The sequence below is a fragment of the Alligator mississippiensis genome, chromosome 6 (genome assembly GCF_030867095.1).
Source record: "Alligator mississippiensis isolate rAllMis1 chromosome 6, rAllMis1, whole genome shotgun sequence".
Lineage (NCBI taxonomy): Eukaryota > Metazoa > Chordata > Crocodylia > Alligatoridae > Alligator > Alligator mississippiensis.
Window position 1 is genome coordinate 71,535,930 of NC_081829.1, and position 23,629 is coordinate 71,559,558.

Sequence of the window (23,629 nt, forward strand, 5' to 3'; positions counted from 1 at the left end):
TTCATTTATATAGTCCTGAACACAGTAGAACCAAACACACACACATTTTTCAAGTCTATCCCCACCACTCAACTCTGTCTCAGGATTCCTGTCTGCTCCTCAGTGAAACAAATGATTGCTGTTCTTGCTGTCTGCTGGCTTTCTACTCAACATGCAAACAGCTTGCTAAAATAAATCCATAGTCCTATGTTTAGCACCAGCCCCAGGAAACTTCTCTGACTTCTCACTCAGATTTCCCCATGTAGCCTAATACCTCCTATTGCTTTTGGCTATCACTACATGAAAAGGCATTTAATCACTCTTTCCATTTAGTTTAGAAGAAGGGTGCTTAGCTCACCCAGGTCTGTGACTTTTTTCTAGATCAAAAACCCACTTCCAGTGGGTTTTCAAGCCTACTTGCAAAACAGTCAAGTCAGCAGTGACTGCATCATCTGTTCAATATTTGGAACTATCTGTGTGCTAGAAAATTCTGCTTCTTCTTATTTTGGATGCTAAGGAACTATAATGTTCTTTGCAAGCTTTTGGGCACAAATGCCCTTCTTCAGCCTTGGGGAGAGTTTGCTGGTGTCATGTATTCTTCATGGTAGAATAGAAGCGCAATAGACATCAATAGACTCTCCCCATGGCTGAAGAAGGGTGTTTGTGCCTGAAAGATTGCAAAGAACAATTTTTCCAACTATTTAGTTGGTCTAATAAAAGATATTTTAGGTATATATATAGGTGCATGGTCCCACTAGGGGGAATGCCATACTGGATCTGGTATTGGCAACAGGGGATGACATGATAGGGGACCTCCAGATCGGTAGCCATTTGGGAGACAGTGATCACCTAATAATAGAATTCAACATAAGACGTCGAGTGGGTAAGGTAACTAGTAGGGTGAAAGTGCTAGACTTTAGGAAAGCTGATCTCAATGCACTCAGGCGATTAGTCAAGGACGCACTGCAGAGTAGGAGTTTTGAAGGGATGGGAGCCCAAGAAGGGTGGCTGTGCCTAAAGGAAACGATCCTTCGGGCACAAAGCAAGACGATCCCCGAGCGAGGCAAAAAAGGGAAAGGGGCCAGGAGGTTTCCATGGCTGACCAGAGAAATCCAGGGCAGCCTAAGGGCCAAAAGGGGAGCACATAAAAAGTGGAAACAGGGTGAGATCACTAAAGATGAATATACCTCCTCTGCTCGTGCTTGTAGGGAGGCAGTTAGGCGGGCCAAAGCTACCATAGAGCTGAGGGTGGCAACCCAAGTAAAAGACAACAAGAAATTGTGTTTTAGATATATTGGGAGTAAAAGGAAGGCCCAGGGAGGAATAGGACCCCTGCTAAATGGGCAGAAACAATTGGTGACAGACAGGGGGGACAAGGCTGAACTCCTCAACGAGTTCTTTGCCTCAGTGTACCTAAGTGAGGGGCATGACAACTCTCTCACTGGGGTTGTAGAGAGGCAGCAGCAAGGCGCCAGACTTCCATACGTAGATCCTGAGGTGGTGCAGAGTCACTTGGAAGAACTGGATGCCTTTAAGTCGGCAGGCCTGGATGAGCTCCATTCGAGGGTGCTGAAGGCACTGGCTGACATCATTGCAGAGCCACTGGCGGGAATATTCGAACGCTCGTGGCGCACGGGCCAAGTCCCGGAGGACTGGAAAAGGGCTAACGTGGTCTCCATTTTCAAAAAGGGGAGGAAGGAGGACCCGGGCAACTATAGGCCAGTCAGTCTCACCTCCATCCTTGGTAAAGTCTTTGAAAAAATTATCAAGGCTCATATTTGTGAGAGCCCGGCAGGGCAAATTATGCTGAGGGGAAACCAGCATGGGTTTGTGGCAGGCAGATCATGCCTGACCAATCTAGTCTCTTTCTATGACCAGGTTACGAAACGCCTGGACACAGGAGGAGGGGTGGATGTCATATACTTAGACTTCAGGAAGGCCTTCGATATGGTATCCCACCCCGTACTGGTGAACAAGTTAAGAGGCTGTGATGTGGATGACTACACAGTCCGGTGGGTGGCGAATTGGGTAGAGGGTAGCACCCAAAGAGTCGTGGTGGATGGGTTGGTCTTGACCTGGAAGGGTGTGGGCAGTGGGGTCCCGCAGGGCTCGGTCCTTGGACCAATACTCTTTAATGTCTTCATCAGCGACTTGGACGAGGGAGTGAAGTGTACTCTGTCCAAGTTTGCAGATGACACAAAGCTATGGGGAGAAGTGGACACGCCAGAGGGCAGGGAACAGCTGCAGGCAGACCTGGATAGGCTGGACAAGTGGGCAGAAAACAACAGGATGCAGTTCAACAAGGAGAAATGCAAAGTTCTGCACCTAGGGAGGAAAAATGTCCAGCACACCTACAGCCTAGGGAATGACCTGCTGGGTGGAGGTGGAGAGGGATCTTGGAGTCCTAGTGGACTCCAAGATGAACATGAGCCGGCAGTGTGACGAAGCCATCAAAAAAGCCAATGGCACTTTATCGTGTGTCAGCAGATGCATGACGAATAGGTCCAGGGAGGTGATGCTTCCCCTCTATCGGGCGCTGGTCAGACCGCAGTTGGAGTACTGCGTGCAATTCTGGGCACCACACTTCAAGAAGGATGCGGATAACCTGGAGAGGGTCCAGAGAAGGGCAACTCGTATGGTCAAGGGCCTGCAGACCAAGCCCTACGAGGAGAGACTAGAGAAACTGGACCTTTTCAGCCTCCGCAAGAGAAGGTTGAGAGACGACCTTGTGGCTGCCTATAAGTTCATCACGGGGGCACAGAAGGGAATTGGTGAGTATTTATTCACCAAGGCGCCCCCGGGGGTTACAAGAAACAATGGCCACAAGCTAGCAGAGAGCAGATTTAGATTGGACATTAGGAAGAACTTCACAGTTCGAGTGGCCAAGGTCTGGAACGGGCTCCCAAGGGAGGTGGTGCTCTCCCCTAACCTGGGGGTCTTCAAGGGGAGGTTAGATGAGTATCTAGCTGGGGTCATCTAGACCCAGCACTCTTTCCTGCTTATGCAGGGGGTCGGACTCGATGATCTATTGAGGTCCCTTCCGACCCTAACATCTATGAATCTATGAATCTATGAATCTATATCACATTTACCCAAAAAAACCTTGTCTGCCTATGTTCTTAGACCGACACAGCTCCAACTACAACCCAAGGAGCTATAATGTTACCGGTCTAGGCATCCAGAGAAGGAGTCTAGTCAGTGAGTGTAACTTTGTTTCTGTTGCTGTCCTCCATTAATTCCATGCTAATCAGATCCATTTACTCTCTCCTCCTAGACTTAAAAAATGTGTCATCTTGAGGTACCGTAGCCTTTTTCAGGCTATCTTGTAAAAGTGAATTTGGGACTAATTAAAAAAAAAAAAGGTTTCCTGCTTTCTACTGATTTATTTTCAGCTTCCGTTTCAGTCACTCCAATCACCAGTATAATACATGCTTTTAGAGAAACTGCAGGAGGATACATACTGTCCAAATGGGCAAGTAGACTATCTACTAACTGCTGTGGAGAGTACAAGGCAAACAGCCTGAAAAAGACAGATGTTTCTTTTTGATTTCCTTCAATTATAATCAATTTGGGACTACTTGAAACAAAAGAAGGTGCAGCATTTTCAGTTGGAAATGTAGAATTGAGTTTATGGTATTCATTTAGTTTAGTTTAGTAAAACCCCAACCTGTTCTTGCAATTTGATAAGTTCGTAGTGCCAACATGCTGTTTCTGCCACACATCTGAAGGATGGTTTCCACAAGGTAATTGGTTTCCTATCAAACTAAATTGGAATAGATATTCTTTAGCAGTTGCACCATCAGTTCAGGTGACAGATGGATGGCTACCCATTTCATAAATAGACTATCTTCCAAGTGTAAATATTTGGCAAATTCTTCCAGGTCATTCCAGATTACAGATTTACAGAAGTTCAGGGCTGGAAGGGACCTCATGAGATCATTAGATCTTCATTAGTAGAAAAAGCATGAAGTGCAACTTCCTCAAATACTCATAAATGGTTACCCTGACTTTGTCTCTTTTTAATGATACAGTGACACAAAACAGCCTTAAATCTGGTTTAACTAGAGTTCATGTGTGCTAATGCTGTATGCAGCAGGATGTCAGAGTACATTTGGCCCACTTTTTCTGTAAAGAAACAGATTGATAGAAAAGCTAATCTTATCTCAACTACTCTTTTTAGTGACCTTCCATAGAGAACATGCTCTCTGAAACTGAAAGTGCTCAGTTCCTCAGATAACCTATGTTACTCATATTATGCATAACCTGTCATTACCCTCTCTCATTCATGTTGTCATTTAATATAGTAGAGTCTTTTGCAGGTAATAATACCCAGAAAGAATTTCAGTATGTATTTCCTATATTCTTTTTTGCTCTTCAGGTATAAAGAACAGACCATTAGAAACAGTCTTGCATTGAAAGAGACTTGTATTAATAAAGTATGACTGAAATTATGATGATACAGGAATTCAGGGAGAAGATGTCATAAATGGGTAGCAGCTGTAGTATGATAACAGGAGAGTGACCAACATTTTCAACAGAGGTGAGTGATTTTTGGGTGCCTAACTAGAGGCATTGTACAGGGTCTGATTTTTTTTTAGAAAGCACCAAAGCACCAAAAATGGAAGTGACCCATATCAAAAGTCTTGAAACACTTGGTTTCTTCCCTTTAAACAAGCTTTGAGATGGTAGTATCATATTTGAATTGTTCTGTGTCCTTACAAGGCAAGTATGTCTGAATAAAACATAAACAGGAGTTGGCTTAACACTTAAAATACTGAGAATGCATGGAGCCCTTCCTTTGTGCAGTTCAGTTCCTATAAATGTGGAAACTATAACACAATGGCTTTGTAAGTTCCCACCACTACTCAGTCCTGTCCACACTCCCTGAAGTTGAAGCCTCCATAAAATTTTAAGCTTTTTATTAAGATCCTGTTTAAAATTATCTTAACTTTAAGAACAAAGGATTCAGCATCAAAGAATATGCCTTTAATCCATATTTAATGTAATTATGAATAGTTTGATATTTGAAGTTGCTTGGATTATTTTGTCAGGGCTTTTCATGGATTGGAATGCAGACAAGCACTTCCCATCATTCACAGCTGCTGAATAAAAACAAACAAAATTCATGTTCAAATCATTTCTGGCAGCAATATTTGGAACTTGAATAGAAATATAATGCTGTCATGGTAAAAATTAAGGCTGAAATCCTGCAAGGAGGACTTTGGCATTAGCTTATTGTTTGCTGCTACTGAATTGAATTGCAAGATCTAGGTATTAGACAGTTTTACTAAGTTACAACTTGGGTTGTTGGAAAATATCTAGCAAGAAAGTAAAATGAAACAACTTGATATACTTTCATTGTTTATTCAAACATTCATGGACATCTGGCACCAATAATGCTTGTTGACTTTATACATGAATCTATTATTTTCTTTACAATCTTAAAAATGAGGTTATTTTTGCCATCAATTTGTTATTGTATTTTTGAGTGGCAGTGTTAAATGGTGCATAACGTCAATGTTGTAGATTTCAGAAAATACATCTATATCCAGTAAGCTAGTCTGTTTTGTCCTTTTTTTTTGAAGAATAGAGATAAATATGCAATTTTTGCTTCCATTTTTATGAAGTCCTGCTTTGTTGAAGGGACATGAATATGTATTGCCCTTTTACCCTCTTATTTAATTGAAGATGATTGATAGCAGCTAATGCATTCAGCTGTAAAATGCTTTCCTTTTAACCCAGGCCTTAAGATCACTACAAAATCACTCTCTGTTCCAGTTGCATTATATATACAGCAACACTTTGCCTTTTTCTTGATTGTGTTCCCAGCTATTTCCCTCTTTCTGATACCACCACATGATTGCATATTGCCGCTTTTAGAGGGAGCCTCAGATTTGGTTGGAAACAGTAAAAATAGTTCATTTAATGGATAATGGTGGCCCAAGGTGACCAAGAAAACTTCTTAAAATAAACTAAAATGCCAGTCATCAGAACTTCAGTGAAACATGGCTGCAGATTTAGACACTGAACCAATCCTGAGTTGGTGATGATCTGTATATCTGGATTTGGACCAGTTTAAAAAAGAATCCAGTTTTATCCTTTCCCTCCAACACCTGGCATGAAGAGAGTCCAGTGTCTGTGTTACTTCTGCTGCAGTTGTCTCTCATAATGCTAATAAGTATCAAGGCCAGCAGCCCTCTATCCTACAATGCTTCCTTTCTCCCATTTTGTTGCTGTATGTCTACTGTCACCTGAGAGAGAATAGTCTTTACCTTCCAGCCCCCAGGCATGTTTCAATTAAAACCAATTTTGTTCTAAACAGGCATTTTTTGTCATCTGTGGAGTGTTGGCTAGCAAAGTCAAATGGCTCATTTCTCACAGTGTACACCTTGCTGTGTCCAGCTCCCTTAGGTATCCAGGTTTTTCATAGAAAAGGTGAGCTCTGGGGCTTGTAAAAGCAGCTGGGACAGTTGTGCTCCAGGTCTGCCAGCACCAGCCAGGATTGGGAGGATGGGTAGGGAATGGTAGCGTGCCCAAAAAACAGAGCAGAAGAACAATGGGAAACTGGGTAGTATGTCAGGGAAATATGTATTAGCAGGGAGGAAGCAAAGAGAGACCCAAGGGCCAAGAAAGCATGTTTAGTAGCAGGAGAGGAGACCATGAAAGGAGAGATGCAAGAAGAATAGAATTCATGTGAGGAGCTAAAACCATATGAAAATTTTTTATGGTATTTTTTCCACATGAACAATTGCTTTGTAGCTGCAGTGTGATTGGCAGGGGATGGGAGCAAGCAAGTCCACAAGCCAATGTCTATCTTAAGATGTGGTCCACCTCCTGAGTATTCTGAGACTGTGGTGTTCTTATGGAAAGCTACTGGGTTTATGGTCTCCAGTTTGACTGTCCTGCTGGAATTTTAAAAATCAGGATGTTGCCCCAGTTGAAAATTTCTGTGCTATGAACACATGTACAGTTTTACCACTCTGGTTAGATAAATTTAATTTGTGCTGAACCTGGTTCTTCCTGAACTAAGAGTGTAGTCAGCTTAGTGGGGTGCTATGGTCTTGCTAGTAAGTTGTACTGAAATGAAGAGCTTGTTGGTACATGCACAGTGATATACTTAAGGAAGCTATCCTACTTCCTGAATCAGAAGAAGCATGGTGTGTATGACACTGACTGCAAAGTTGTGGCTTGTGAAATTTGAATACTTGACAAGTTAGTTAGAGAAAGCAGCTCACCAGCAATAATATACAAAATGGGGGAGAACATGGTAAGAATAAATATATCACAATTGACCACTGTTTGCATTAGTCTTCCACTGCCAGCCCATGCTGCAGCCCCCATTCAGAGTAAATATTAGCCCATGGTCTTTAGCGTGTTTGATATATGGGGAAGAACTGGAGGAGTGCTTTGCCTATGGGAAATGGGCTTTAAGCCTCTTGTTTTCTCTATAAAGCTAGGACTTTACCTTCAATTATTTCCCAAGAAGTTTAGTTGGGGAGTCAGATTCTGTCTTCAACTGAATACTTGGGGCCATATTTTTTGGGTGCAGCTGAATTGTGCTTTATGTTGAACTTGTTTGTGGGGCATGGGAAGGGAGGGGGGGCGGGGCATCTGACTCGTTAGCTCTGCCCTGGTTTATGTAATTTATATCTGCCTGCCTGTGGCTCCAAATTGGCATTCCAGCAGCTGGGATCACCGGCTGATGTTCATTCAGTTGGGAATAGGAAGAAGTAATGTAATGTAGATTTAAAAGCAATCTCTGGCACCATATGCAAAGAAAAATCTTAGAAGACTGGATCTGTCAGTTGTTTTGTACTGCCAGAGATATGCAGGACAGTCACAGTGAGGTTCATAGGTCTCTTCTTTAAAGGTTATTTTTTTATAAAAGTAAACCATTATTGTACTGTTAAAGAAGAAGTCTTTGTTAGCCCCAAAAATTTAAATCCCAAAGACCCAATATAAAAGTCTTGAAATAGCACCATATGTGAAAACATGGAACTGGTGAAATATGTCCAGAATCAGTGCAACTCCTTTGTTACTTTCAGGTATTTCCTCCACGCTTCTAGTAAAAATCTTATTTTTTTTGTTAAGAGTAGCACCCTAAATCTAACTACTTTATGATTCATTCCTTAAGGTCAAATCAGAATTCTGAAGTCTCTACTACTTTTTCACCCTCTAACTGGAAAATCAACATTAAATTAGAAAATGGCACCAAAAAAAGCAAAAAAGATTCTCTACAATAGAAAAAGCCAAGCACAGTGCTTCAAATATTCAGACATTAAAAAGCAATGAAAGAGAGAGAGAGAATATAATACACTGTGCAATTCAACTGTGCCTAAAAGCTGATCTACCCATTAGCACCAGATTAGCATCATTGAGATGTGACCTGCATTTGGAATAACTATTGCAAATAAAATACCATTGGTAAAGGAAGATGAAACTGCATTGCATACTCTCATTCTAATGTACCATGTTTTCGCATTTCAGCTTCTGCAAAAATGTTAGGGCAGAACCATTATCTCAAAATTTCTTTAAAATGCATGTAATCCTGTTTCTTACAAAAGAGCAGTTTGAAACACAGTATGTTTATAGAATAGAAATGAGTTTTATTATAAAAGCAATTGTCTTATTGCTTAAAGCCCAGATGAGAGAAAAATGTTCAAAGAAACAAAATTCTTACTGAATCTGAATGCCAATTACAATACTCAATTCCCCTTCTGGAACCAGAAAAAATTGATTTAAGGTATTGTGGCCACTTCATTGCATGTTAGGCAATTTTACTGCATTTTCAGACAGATTTTAAAACTCCAAATAGGCCTTAAGTATTGCAAGTTCATCCAGCTTATTTTCTTTTCAAATTCAGTATTTAGCATATAACCTGAACCTCACATCATACCAACAAGCCCCCTGTAGTAATTTTGATGTTTGTTTTGATACTAAGTGGTCTATGAGCTACATAATAATTTACTGCAGTTTTCCCAAATTTCTGAAAGCAGATTCACTCTTCAGAAAATTAAACCAATTAAACCTCATATTTCCCTATTTTGCAGATTTCCATGATATGTCATTGCTCCTTTCTTACATGTTTGAGTGATGAAATGATTATGTTGAAAAATATGATGTCCTCATTAGAATCTCAATGTCCAATAAAATAAAAGGAGCATTTCACATAGACAATTGCATTAGACTCTCTGCAAACCTAGGCAGATATCAATACATTGTTCTTGTATTCCTTAGAAGAACTATACAGTTTTACAGTCTTTGTATAGAAATCAAAGAAGAAACTTTCCATTCCTGGAACAGTTTGGATTTCCTGATATAGCTGACCAGTGATCAGTTACTGAAGATAGGCTGCTGCTTTAATTACTTGCAATGTAATTAAATTCTGGCTTGTATCTGTAGTAATGCTGTCTTGCAATTACATAGGTGTTGCTATTGACAATATAAGTAGTGTCCTGATAATGCAAGTTCTTCTATGAATGTATTTTTTGGTACTGAAATAATGAATTATTTCAAGCATATTTTATTACTGGTTTATCAAGTTGACACTGGTATTGAACAGTTCAGTTAAAGAGCACATGAAGAGCTCTAAGAGTCTTCTGTCATTTGAGAGCCGACACTCACAGTATTATAACAATACAATACAAAACACATGCGGGTAGTGGCTTACCATGGGGCACTTCCTGTAATGCCCTGAACATTACAATGTGTGAAATAAGGTAAGCTTAAAATGGGAAATCTTGAAGGGAATGCATAATTTGGAGAACATGCCTCACAGATGTTTTTCCTTTTGTTTTATTTTTTTCTGTCACAAGTGTCTTGCAGAACTTGCCTGTAGTTCCTTTTATGTTTTTTTGTGTGTCACTTTTGTTGTTGTAGGTTACCACTAACTTCTGAAAACATTTCTCACATCCTGTGTCCATTCCTACTGTGAGGAAAGTACATAATATCTTCAATCATTCAACAAAAAAAAAAGACTACAAAAGGCACTTGAGCTGGCAGGAACCAGTTTGCTTTTCTCACAGCTTGGTGCTAGAGTGCTAATAAGATTGCTTAGATCCAAATCCTGCAATCACATACATGTGAATGGATCTTTATATCTATCCCTTTCAGCTGCCAGATTCTTGTGTGAGTATCTAGATGTTTGTTTTATCCAGAGGTGGAGCAAGGCAAGCATTTACTACTGTGAGTAAATTATTCAGAGGAATAAAGTGGGATTTTTGTTATTATAATATTATATAAGAAATATAACACATAACTTGCCATGATTCTACAAAGAGCAAAGGAAGCTAACATAAGGTGTTGCTATTGTAAACACAAGCTTCACACTGGGAATGTCTACATGTGCGTTTATGTTGGCTTAAATTTACTGTGCAGTAAATTACCACGCAGTAAGCGGAAATAGGTTGGCATCTACACGTGCAAGCAATAAAGCACATTAATGTTGCGTATGAAATGACTTGGGACTAAAGTTAGTTCCAAGTCAGTCCACACACACAGCATTACTGTGCAGTAAGGTATCTACACATGTGTTACTGCTCAGTAACTAATTGGGCATAGGTTTGATACCTGCATGATGCTCATATCAAATTTACACTTAAGTTGGCATAAGTCACCATAGTTACTACGCACTATGGGCATGCACATGGAGACACATGCCCATATTACGCAGTAATTTTGGTTATTATGCAGTAAACTGATTATCTGTAAGGTCCCTTTCAGCTCCTAAAAACTATGAAATTATGAAATGTGCATGTATAGATGTGCCCACTGTGATACAAAAAGCAGATACCTATTATGAAATATTTCTGAACAGAAAATATTTCCATTACTTACCAGAAATTGGGGGCCATTGATATTCAGTTTTTCCACCACTACAGCAGATTCAGGCATTCCAAACTGAGATGAGAAAAGAGAGAGCATTTTATATATATATATATATATATATATATATATATATATATATATATGTGTGTGTGTGTGTGTGTGTGTGTGTGTGTGTGTGTAAATATATAAAATAATTTGAAAGTTATACAAAATCTAAATTGTAGCCTGGTTTATGGGTAAAATACTTCCATGTAGAAATTAAAAGTATGCAGTAGTGGCACAAGTCTGTACATTACATCTGATGCGGATACCTAGAAGAAGAATATTACAAAGAGTGACTAGGAGGCATTCCTAGACAGCAAGGCTCAGAGGCTATTGACTTTCAAAATCAGTATCTGTTCTTCAAGTCTGATATATTTTTTTCTTAATAAAACTATGACAGCCAATTGTAGAGAAAAATGAAACCAGAACCCAGAAGAAGCTCTCAAGAAGCTTTATCTTTATCTACAACAGGAAATTGAGCCCTTTCTAATATGAATCTTAGGGTACATACAGACTTCTGGGGAGGTTTGATTGCATTAACAATGTCCACCCAATCTAACTTAGTTTGCGTAGGTGCAGACCCTACACTTAGAACCTTTCATAGATTCATAGATGCTAGGGTCAGAAGGGACCTCAACTGTTCATTGAGTCCGACCCCCTGTCTAGGCACGAAAGAGTGCTGGGGTCAGATGACCCCAGCCAGATGCCTATCCAGCCTTCTCTTAAAGACCCCCAAGCTAGGGGAGAGCACCGCTTTCCTTGGAAGCCCATTCCAAATTTTGGCCACTTTTACCGTGAAGAAGTTTTTCCTGAGGTCTAGCCTAAAACTGCTGTCTGTCAGTTAGTGACCACTGTTCCTTGTTACCCCAAGAGGCACCCTGGTGAACAGAGCCTCTCTGATTCCTTGCTGAGTCCCCCTAATGAATTTGTAGGCAGCCACAAGATCACTTCTCAGCCTTCTCTTGCAGAGGCTGAAGAGGTCCAGGTCCCTCAGTCTCTTCTCATAGGGCTTGTCTTGTAAGCCCCTAACCATATGAGTGGCCCTCCTCTGGACCCTCTCGAGTCTATCAGCATCCTTCTTGAAGCGCAGCGCCCAAAACTGGATGCAGTACTCCAACTGCAGTCTGATCAATGCCACATAGAGGGGAAGCATCACCTCTTTGGTTCTATTTGTCATGCATCTGCTGATGCATAAGTGCACTTAGCTTTGCTGATGATTTCATCACACTGACGACTCATGTTCATCTTGGAGTTTACTATGACTCCGAGATCCCTTTCTGCTTCTGTGCTGCTGAAAGGATCACTTCCCAGCCAGTAGGTGTGCTGGATCTTTTTGCGCCGTAGGTGCAGCACTCTGCACCTGTACTTGTACTGCATTCTATTGTGTACTGTCCACTTTTCTAACCTGTCCAGGTCTGCCTGCAATTGTTTCATACCCCCGGAGTGTGCACTTCACGCTACAATTTAGAATCATCTGCACACTTGGACAGAATACACTTCACACCCATATCCAAGTCACTGATGAAGATATTAAAGAGTACAGGTTCAAGGACCGAATCCTGCATGATCCCACTATCCACATCCTTCCAGGTTGATACCGACCTATCTACTACCACTCTCTGGGTGCGACTGCTAAGCCAATTTGCCGCCCACTGGACTGTGTAAACATCTGTCACAGCCTCTTAATTTATTTATGAGAATGTGGTGACATACCATATCAAAGGCCTTGCTAAAATCCAAGAAAATGACATTCACCTCTACTCCTGCATCTAAGTAATTTGTGACCCTGTCATAAAATGAAACCAGATTGATCAGGCATGATCTACCTGCTATGAATCCATGCTGGTTTCCCTGCTGCATTATTTTTCCTGTTGGACTCCCACAAATATGTTTCTTGACAATCTTCATAATCTTTTCAAAGACCTTACCAAGGATGGAGGTGAGACTGAGTGGTCTATAATTACTCAGATCCTCCTTCCTTCCCTTCTTGAAAATAGGGACCACATTGGCCCTTTTCCAGTCCTCTGAGTGCTCAAACAGCTGTGCCAGTGGTTCTGCCATGACACAGGCCAATTCCTTCAGTACTCTTGGATGCAGCTCATCTGGGCCTGCTGTCTTAAACACACTGAGTCCATCCAAGTGACTCTGCACCAAGTCAGCGTCGACAGTTGATGGGCTGGTGGCCCTCTGATGCCCATCTAAGAACCCATTAGGAGACTTGTCTTGACCCCTGTTCAGGAACACCGAGGCAAAAAACTCATTGAATAACTCAGCCTTGTGCCCCCTGTCTGTCACTAATTGTTCCTTCTTGTTCAGTAGGGCTCCTATGCTGCCCTGCACCTTCCTTTTACTTCATACATAGCTAAAGAAGACTTTTTGTTGTCTTTAATTTGTGTTGCCAGCCTCAGCTGTGTAGTTGCTCTGGCCTTTCTAACTGCCTCCCTGGAAGTGCGGGCCAAGTAGAAATACTTAGTTAGGTCCATCTAAGCGTGAACTGTAGAAAAGTTCAAGATGGATAGATTGGTCTAAAAATGGCCAGCCCAATCTAAGTTAACTCTGCCTTAGAGGTAATCTAACTTAAATTGGGTTTGGCAAGCCTGATCTAACTGGATGTCTGTACAGTTCCCAGTGAAGCCATGGGGCTGGGAAAGTCCAGCTCCTGGTCCCAGCTCCAGGGCTGTGTTTTTCCAACCCCACTTGGAATTGGACTATTTTTACCCCCCAGTCCTCTGCCTCATTCCAGAAGGACAACATCTCCCTCCTCCCGAGGAACCAAGCCCCACCATCCCACAAACTGCTCCTGGCGCTGGTTTTACTGGTGTTTGCTAGTGCTGGGAGCCAAGGAAATAAGGGGTGGGGGGGGTGGGGGGAGAGCTAGGCAGGATCAGTGGGAGGAGGTTGGTTTGCTGGTGTGGTTGTTTGTCTGGGGGTTAGGTGGGGGTCAGGTGGCTAAAAATAATCCCTGGTCCCAGGGTTAGGGGGGGAGAGTCTCCCATCACCACAAGTCCTCCCCACAGACCCTGCTAGACCCCTGATCCTGCCAAATCCTCCCATATCATGCCAACACCCCTGTGGACACCACTAGTCCTCCTGACCCCCCTGTGGATACCACTTGCCCCCCAATTCCCCCTCTTGATCCCTGCTTGCCTCCCTGATCCCTCCAAGGCCTTCCTAGCCCCCCCTATCCTAACTTACTTTATATTGGGTAGCCATTTTAAAACTGAATCTAACCTCCCTCTAACTCCCTGAATCTGTATGTAGTCTTAGACTCAATGGGCACATCCAGATGAGCATGTATGTGCCTCTTGCCCCGTCTAAAACTCCTTTGAGATGGGGCAAGAGGCACATGCAGGAATGAATAAATGTTCCCTGCACTGCAAACTTGCAGCATGGGGAGAAAATTAGACCCCTGAATATCCAGGGGGCAAAAAAAAAAAAAATGCTCCTCAGAGCAGCAGAGCAAGGCATGGTACCAGACTGTGCCTGGAGCAGGCACAGGATTCAGTCCTCCGGAAGAGACAGTCCGGTTTTGGCCAGAGCATCTCTCTGGTGCTCCTGCTGCCCTTGGCACTTCCAAGGTAAGTAAGGGAATTGGAAATGGGGGTGGGAAGGTTTATGGGTGTGGATGTGTGTGAGAGGTGGCAGGGGAATGTGGGGGAAGATTTGGGAGTGGCGGGGGGATGTCCCTGGGGCTGCAGGGGGGGGAGTGGCTGGAGCAGCCGTGGTGAAGCTGGTGGCGCGCAGAAGGACATAGCCCAGACTGATGCGACTCACTAGTCCAGCTTTGCACCGGAGCGGGTCACATGGCTCCAGGAGGTGCACGCAGGAGCTGTGCCTCCTGGAGCCGTGTGACCTGCTCTGGTGCAAAGCCAGACTAGCGAGCCGCACTGGGCTGGGCCAGGTCCCACAGCGTGCCACCTCCCTGCAGGCACAGAGGAGCAGAGATGGGACCCAGTGTGGTGTGCGGGGACCGCATACTGAGCCCAGCCAGGTGCTGCCAGCCCTGGGGCCCCTCTTCTGCCTGGCCAGGCCAGTCCCATGGCAGCAGGACCCGGTGTGGCATGCGGGGACCACGTGCTGAGCCCAGCTGGGTCCTGCCAGCCCTGGGGCTACTCATGCTGCCTGGCTGGGCCAGTCCCATGGCAGCAGGACCCAGCGTGGCATGCGGGGACCACATGCTGAGCCCAGCCGGGTCCTGCCAGCCCTGGGGCCTCTCTGTCACCCAGCTGGGCCAGTGGCAGCAAGACCCGGTGTAGCACTGGGGGACCGTGTGCTGAGCCTAGCCGGGTCCTGGCAGCCCTGGGGCTGCTTGTGCTGCCTGGCATGGTGTGCGGTGATCACGTGCCAAGCTCAGCTGGGTCCTACGGTCCTCGGGCCCCTCTGCCATCCAGCCAGGCTGGTCCCATGGTGACAGGACCCAGCATGGTACACAGGGACCTCGTGCTGATCCGAGCCAGGTCTTGCCAGCCCTGGGGCTGCTCGTGCTGCTCAGCTGAGCAGCACAAGCAGCCCCAAGGTTGGCAGGACCCAGGTGGGATTGGATCATGGTCCCTGAGAGCTGGGATCTGGGAGCAGTGGGCTCAGAGTGCCCCACTCCTGCTGCTGCTGCAGAAGGTAAGTTATTGGCTGTGCCCAGGGGGGCTGTGGCCCTACAGGGTGCCTGCGACCCTGTGCAGGGGGGCCCCGGCTCAAATTTGCATCGCTTCTATTTGAGCTGCTGCAAGCGCATGTGCTTGCATGTGCGGACACACCCAATGTGGTTTTCCTTTCAGGAGATCCAAGGCAAAGAACTGGGATGGGAAGGACCTTAATGGCGTGTCTACGTGGAAAGGCAGCACCGTTCACTAGCTCCTGACTTGGAGCAGCATAATGTGATTGCTGTATGCAGGCTAATTAAATCTTCTGAGAGGCAGGGCTTATTAAGTTGGGGTGAGTGCCCTATTAATGTGACCTTATTGTTTTTGGTTTGGGAGCCAGCTTGGGTACTTTCAGAATGCTACCTTGTATACCTACATAGCACAATCTTTTTGATTGCTGGGTTTTAATGCTTTAGCCTGGCTTTAGAAAATAATTGTGCTTTTAGGTACAGAACAGAAAGTTTAGAAATATCAGTAGGAAAAAATTTGCAGAACTTCATTAAAAATATAAAGTGCTATTAATGAGTTCTGGCATTTAAGATTCTTAGTTAACTGTTCAGTTAGTTGTCAGTTCAGTTCAGTAAGTAGTCTGTCTACTTTATTAACAGTGAATTTTAAATCAGAGACTTATACATTCATTTAATTAATTTAGATGTAAACCATGGAACTCTGGAAAGCTGTTAAATATGTAGTCTTGTTGCTCAGAAAGGAGGCAAAATAGTTGTGTAAGAACTGCCTGCATTTACACAGTCAAAGGGAATTTACAGTGAACAGTAGTGTGAAGTAGGGGCTCCAGAATTGGACTCTTAATTGTTTAGCGATCTGGTGGCCCTAAGGAAGTTAGCTTTTTAAACTTTAGATTTCAATGAATGTATATAGGGCTGGGAGTCTAAAATATGGGGGAGATGCAGTGGTTGTTTGAATTTTGTTATATTTGTAAATATTTTGTTTGAATGGTCAATTTAAGCGTACAGTAACAAAAAGACTGTTTTGATGCCATTTGAGATATTTACAAAATAATATTTGAGGTAAATGGAAGTCCCTGCTTGGTTTTTAATTTTAGGATTGTAGACTCGTTCTGAAATGAATGCTGGTTTAAATGCCAATAACATGGGTTCAGGCTTGTAGACCAGGGTGCAAAACTTACCTGGCCTGATTGAGCTCACAGGGCTCCTTGAAGGCTGATTCTGGATTGCAAGGAGCCTGAAGGGCTATATCTGGACCCACTTCTGACAGCAGTGGCATGGGAGTTAATAAGCCATTGTTCACTCTCCCATCACGAACAAGCATCTGCAGTGAGGCTCCATGCTTGGCAAGTTAGTGACAGGCTCCACCACTGAATTCCCCGCCCTTTCAGAAACACCATGTGCCACATTAAATTGTTCTGTGGGCTGGATCTAACCTGTAGGCTGTACTGTGGCACTCTTGTTGTAGCTTATTCTGTTTTGGAGAGAAATCTTTACAGCAAGACGATGACTTCACAATCTGACCTCTGCACAAGAGGCTAGATTGTGAATGCACTGTTGCCAGAATAGGCCTAGGAATGCCTTATTTTGGAGGGGAAGGTGAGTTTGCCATTTGTAAGGTATGCTAGCACTAGGGTGGGGAATAGTGTTTGCAATGCCCTGTACGTCCCGCTTCTGCCTCCCTCTCCTCTATTTGCACAATAATGCCAAAGTAAATATATTGGAATGCATGGAAATATTGAGAAAGGAGATGCATGCTGAACAGAGGATGTTGTATTTCCATGTTTATACAATAGATGCAGGAAAATAGAGGAATAACTATTTGCATATAGCTGGAATATTTATTTTATGAACTTGGCTATGAAGAAGCTAAATCAATAGGTTTATTTTTTATTGTTCTAGTTACTGGTTTTCTACAAATGCTTTTGATCAGTCTTCAAACACTTTGCTGAATGACAATTTAATAATTATTTTAGATATTACACACAAATGCACACACACATGCACATACATATTGTATGTTAAAAGAACATAATAAGGTTGTAAAGTCAAGTACTTAAATATTAGCAAATAATTGAATTGAAGTTGCCTTGTGCATATGCATTATGATATGTTAAACTGCATAACATGTTTTCTGTAGTTCACAAGTACTTGGGGTATAAGTTGTTCACTGAGTAAGCAGTTGTTCAGCATTTTGCTTCTTGTGCGATCTCGGTCTTACTTAGTGCACACCACCCATATCCTGCACTGAAGACATAATTATTAATTTCTTCATAGCTTTTCTACATTACTCATCATTTTACTATTACCATGCTACGTAAATATGAAATAATTTATTTTTCAGAAGATGCTTGTAAAATGAAAGGGATATTATCACTCCATTTCACAGATGGGGAGCTGAGGTACAGAGAGGTTAAGGTCAACTAACTACTAATTTTAGGTGCCTACGTTGAGATGCCATGACCTGATTTTTCAAAATAGTTGGCATTAAACAGCACTTGTTATGTTCAAAGCACAGGTCTCCTTGACTTCTGTAGCTGCGAGTGCTCAATATTTGTGCACATGATAAAAGTGTCTCAAGTCAGGCACCCAGAAGAAAGGACATATAATTAAAGACTACTTGCAAAATATTTGGTTTAAAGACTCGACTGGCCTCAACTAGATCAGGAGCACTGGAATTCTATCGCACAGCATCATATTAACATGCAGCTGGATCATTAGCAGGTGGGACGTCTATGTCTACCACACAGACTGCTGCCTCATGAGCTAAGTGTGTAATTGACAGCATTAGTAGGTTGTCATCCTACTGCTGTGGCAACCTTACAGGGTGGTGAGACATTTTGGCAGTTACCTGTCATATTTTTAAATTGGAAGACCTGGTATATATAAAACTATTTGTAAAGAATTTGTCCCTGCAGTGACTGGAATTTAGGACTTTCAGATTAAAAGCTGTAGCTTTAGCACTAAAGCTGATTCTGTCCATTATCTGTCATTAGTAAAAGGATTTATATTTTGAGCTGGAGATCTACTGTTTAAAGAATAAGCACATCTGAATGAAGAGAGGATTGGGATACAAGCTAATATAACAGATTTAAGAACAAAGCTTTAACGGGTCTTTTTGCTTTAGGACAATATAGTGGAAATGTATAATCAGAAATAGAATAAAGAAATCCCTTCTGACTGAATTAAGAATAATAAATTGGCTGGAAGAAATAAGAAATAATTCTAGTAGAGAAGAAGCTTATGGTAATAATCTGTATAGATTTTAGGAATGCTTTGATATAGTAACATGCAACATATCTAGAAGGTGGTAGAAGTGATCTGGACTTGAGCTGTTTATCAGGTTGAAATGTCAAGCTGGGACTAATAGAATAGCAAAAAGACTTGGTCAGACTAAAATGATTTTCAGTTATTTAATGTGTCAACATACAACTAGTTAAACTCATGATGGGAGTATAAGGATAGGCATAGGGTGTGGCAGTGCATTGTGTGTGCCTGCCACTTTAAGGGCCTGGAGTTGGCAGCCTCCAGGTGCCTGATGAGGGCAGCCATTTTGAGGCAAGGGCTGCCTATATAAACAAGGCAGTTTGGCTGCAGGAGGCCAGGCAGCAACATTGCCTGGCCGAAGGGCTGCTGAGAACGACCCGGAGGTAAGGGGGAAGCTGCAAGGGGATGGTAAGGAGGCTCCTGGTCCTGGGCATGACCTGAAACTGCACCCTGCTGGGAGTGGGTGGCCTGGTGGGGCTCTCAGTGGCGCGGGAGCCCCCAGGAAATACCAGGCCAGTTATCACTCCGGTAAAAGGCGGGTCGGGGCGCCTTAACCCCTAGCTCCCACCACCGCGTGGGTAACCCTGTTTGTGGAGGGGCCCAGAGGGTGGACCCCGAGAGAGTGGATGAGTACCGGGCGTGGTGCTGTGGTTGCCCCTGGGAGAAGGGGAGAAGTGGCACGGTGAGGCTTGGATAGAGAGTGAGGGGCTAGAGACCCAGCCCGAAGGAGAGAGTACCCTCGACTGGCCCAAGCTGGGGCCAGGACCAGGAGGGTCAAAAGGGCTGGGGGCCCACCGCAAGGGACGGCCAAGAGCCAGGGGCCTGGGGTCCTGACTGGCCTGGAGGTGGGCCAGGGCCAGTTAGCCGAAGATCCTGGGGGGACCACAGCTGAGAGGGGAAAATGGCTTCAGGGGGGCTAGGTAGCCCGGATGACGGCTGAGAGGCCGCCTGATAGGAGAGGATCATAGAGGGGTCCTGTTTGGAAGATTCTGGGGCCCAGTGTGGGGCCAGTGATTAGGTGAACACCATGATGCCATCTGTGAGGCTTGGGCTGTGGTATTGGGGAGGTAGGAGCGACAGAGAGCGCCCCCTGGCATCAGGGCACTAAATGGGTAGCCTCCCACCTAATTGACATCTTAATTGAATCGATTAACATCAAAGGCATGGCAGGCAAGATAGGCGGGCAGTTGCCCAGAGACAGGTGGGCGGGCCGTGGAGATCGGCCCTGAGGCGGCCCCCTGTCACATAGGGTAAGTGTAGAAAAGATGTATGGAAATTTGAAAGACTTAGTTAAGCTTTCAAGGTCAAATGTGAAACAAGGAAGTAACAGCTTACCTAAACTCCCTTTTTAGTTTATGGGTTGCTGAGGTGCTTTTATTCATTTCCTGTCTTATATTCTTGTATATGGTTACTGAGAGTTGTTAGATGATTCTAAACAATGTCCGCTAATACTATATGGGGGTTAAGTACTTTGATTCTCTTTTGAGGGGCTACTTATTCAGTAACTGTTCACCAAGAGGAGTAAAGATTTCATAGCATCATAGAAAATGCAAATCCATATGAAAGATTTATTAAAATTTGTTTGAAAGGGAATGGCTGTTGCTGTAGTAGATTTTGGATAGATTATTATAATAGAGCAGATAAGACTCGTATTTAAAAAAAGTACAGAGAAATGTATATTCATGAAGACAAAACATGAAAGGAGACTACCAAATAGTTACGTGCTGTGAGACACAGGGCTCTGATGTCTGGATTAATAGCAGGTAACATTTAAATTTGAACCACAATGTTCAACAGTTTAAAGGGGAAAAACTGGCATGCATAAAAAATACTTGAATATATATTTTAGAGGGAATTATTCAAGTAGGGAAGAGATTACTGACAACAAGTTTAGAATATTGTGCACGCTTCAAGCTACCTGACTGTAATAAAAAGGGAATTGCATAAATAGGAAAGGTACAACAGAAGCAAAAGAATAATAAAAGAACTCAAGGACTTTAAAAGGACCCTTAAGTTGAAGCTAACATTTAGAATTTAATGTGGGTTTTATTCAAAACAGGTTCTTAAATAAATGCTCTATATTACAAAGTGACGGTCAGTGAAAAAAATTACGCCTACTTCTAATAAAATTGTTACTTGTTGCCACAAGGAAATAAAATATGATATGCAATCCCTTCTCAGTGGATATTTCTCAGGATAACCCTGGCTGCTACTTTTAACAATCAGTCTTGGTCATGATCTAAATCTCAATAAAAACTGAGAGACCATCAAGAAACTTAGAATATTAATACAAATGATGAGTTCTTGATCATTGCAGTTGCTGACTACAATGTCTTTTGGCATTGTATCTATGTTTCTATCTAGGACAGAGTAATCATACAAATTTTATAGAGTATAGATAAGACCAGCAACTCATTTTCTAGTTGAATTCATACTTTTCTGTTTACAGTCTGACATCTATATTTAGTACCTGTCTTAGGAGATCTGCAACTTGAGGAGTTATCCAATTCTCACATTCCTCTCGAGTGGGGAGTTTTGTAGCCATGTCGGTATCCAGTGAGGAGGATTTGATCTGTGTTTAGTAATATTAAACAGTTGCTTTACTAAACGTCACTCAGCTGCTGTGGAAATCCAAAGAGGAAGTCCCTTTTGCAACTTTTTCCTGTTTGCTTGCTTAATGCATATGCTGTTTTAAAGTTATTTAGAAACGACTGATTATTGCTTATTATGTCACAGTGATCATTTTGAGAGCAACTAAGTACTTAGCAACAAGCTTAAATCAAACCATTATTATATAGGCAGAAATTGCCACTGAAGTTGGCTGAGAAGAGTTCTGTTTGGAAGTCAGATGCAGAGATAGTTCTAGACTCTCAACATTTTTATTGATAGGCATGTTTGCAGCACCTGTTTTATTTTTCACGTATGTTATATAAAATAAATGTGTTAGTGGCAGTTGACTCTTGCTTACCTTTTACCTTCTTGCGCAGTCACTTGGATAAACCCATAGCTTGCATCTGACACACTACTGACATACATCTCATGCTATAAAACTCTGTAGCAAAAAATTGGAGCTTAGGTACAGAATTTTTACTTCCAGTTTGTCACATAATTTATCTCAGTCTTTGTGTAATGCCTGGGTTCAGTTTTCTTAAACTAAAATAAACCACTCGATGTGATATGAGTTCAAAAGGAATCCTTTCTTTTGTTGTAATTTTTTTAACATTTAGAGAACAAATTATGTGTGTATATGAAATATATTTTATTTTTTATTCAATGAATGTACCTTAAAATAAGGGAAAAGTTACACAGGGCATCCTCTGGATCAGGAAACAAGATTGCAAAGGTGCAGTTGCAATTGCTGAAACAAACTCAGCCTTTGAGCATAGATGCTCTGAGTCACTGTAACAGAAGTAATATAATAACTCCTACAAAAGGCTGGAGACCCTGGAATATTTAATTCTGCTTTCTACAGACTTTTCCTGTTTTATTTCCAAATTCAAACTGGCTTTAAGTTGCATATAAAAAATTAGAATGATTCCAGCTAAGCTAAAATGTCTGTCTATTTATCCTTTTTCAAATTGTGAAGTGATGTTTCTGTCCTAGGGTGATTGGCAGGTTTACTAGTAACCATAATGTTAATGAAAACCAAACTACAGTAAAACGCAACATAGTGATAAAAAACCTTTGGTACCACTGTTTAAGGATGTGTGGTTGTACCTTGTGACCTTCCAATGCTGAGTTCAGCAACACTCAAACCAGCAAATGTACAGTTAAGATATACCCTTACACAGACTTAACTCTGTCCCTTACATCTAGCCAGCAATAGCCAACAGGAATTATCTGTAAGTTCTCCAGCTGTTCTCACTGTGTTAGGTGTGACTGTCTTGAGTGAGGAAGGTATTAATAAGTGCATCTTGGCAGAGCTGTGATTGGAATGTGAGATGTTCCTAGAAGGAAATGCCCCCTACACAGTTGAGCCCCTCTGCCTGACTCCCACCTGTGTAGCAAAGCAAAGCATTACTTATATCCTTTGAGAGAGATCCTGTATGCCTAATTCAGCACTGTTATGTAGGTTGTATTAGTACTGGGGCTTGGTGCTTGTCAGCAGCTGGGTGGGGTCAGGGTAGGCCTGTGTATTTAATAATGAATAAATGAAACTTAAGTGTTATATTGCATCATACCTGTAAAGGCAAAGCGGTTGTCAAAGTGGTGAATGGAATGGTAATGTTTTACAGAATAACATGGGTGCTCTTTCTCTGGAGCTAGCCAAGTGTTTGGCTGTTGTGAGGTGCAGGCAGCCATTGTGGAGTGAAGTTACATGTGCAGGGAGTCTGCTGGGATACTGAATTTATAGCTCTCCATCCAGCCATTACTTCCAGCTCACCATTCCTTCCTGTCCTGTTGAGCCATTACCACTTTTGAAAGACACTGCCATGTAAAAAGTAGCTCCTTGCTGTCTAGTGCCCTCTGCTGTTATATTATAGACAGCAAGTCACTGGAAAGCTGTTTGCTACATTTTATCCTGAACCAGGCTCTGAACTCCTGGCACCCCCTGCACCCCTGCTTCAACCAGGTTCAGCACAGCTCAGCCTCTCTCACCTATTTGTCTTCTTGCCATGCTGTCTTCCTCCATCTCTAGACATTTTTGCCCACCATATGCATGGATGACATTTACAAATTTTTTATTTCCTGGGTTCTATTCAGTCTTTCCTCCTTAGATCTTGACACCCACATAGAAGGAGGGGAGAGGATGCAGGCCCTACTGCAGGAGAGGGGCTAAAACCAAGTATAAGTATAGGAACTACCAGAATGTGAGCAATGAAGTTGGTGCCTACTTGTAGACCTTAACTCCTTGTTGAATAACATGTTCAATTTTTGTTTCCTCAATAGGTAGAACTGGTAAAAAAGAGA

The 23,629-nt window shown here is 42.6% G+C and overlaps 2 protein-coding genes across 17 annotated transcripts in view; one reads left to right on the forward strand and one right to left on the reverse strand.

The window, feature by feature from the left end:
• The window catches only part of BLNK (B cell linker), a 174,302-nt gene that overhangs the window by 147,258 nt on the left and 3,415 nt on the right, over window positions 1-23,629 (reverse strand). For 3 of the 5 annotated variants that reach the window (XM_019484200.1, XM_019484199.1, XM_019484198.1), the window contains exons 2-3: window positions 21,189-21,290; window positions 10,816-10,878 (exon numbers count right to left, since the gene is read on the reverse strand). The exons of 1 other annotated variant lie outside the window; for it this stretch is intronic. In XM_019484200.1, coding sequence (XP_019339745.1) covers window positions 10,816-10,878; window positions 21,189-21,290 — 165 coding nt within the window. The remainder of the gene's footprint in view (window positions 1-10,815; window positions 10,879-21,188; window positions 21,291-23,629) is intronic. One more of the 5 variants, XM_019484202.1, reaches the window with a different exon arrangement.
• Window positions 1-23,629, forward strand: part of DNTT (DNA nucleotidylexotransferase) — a 358,214-nt gene that overhangs the window by 31,722 nt on the left and 302,863 nt on the right. For 4 of the 12 annotated variants that reach the window (XM_059729989.1, XM_059729997.1, XM_059729998.1 and 1 more), the window contains exon 2: window positions 4,358-4,519. The exons of the other annotated variants lie outside the window; for them this stretch is intronic. The gene's annotated coding sequence lies outside the window, so the exon portion shown is untranslated. The remainder of the gene's footprint in view (window positions 1-4,357; window positions 4,520-23,629) is intronic. 12 annotated transcript variants of the gene reach the window in all.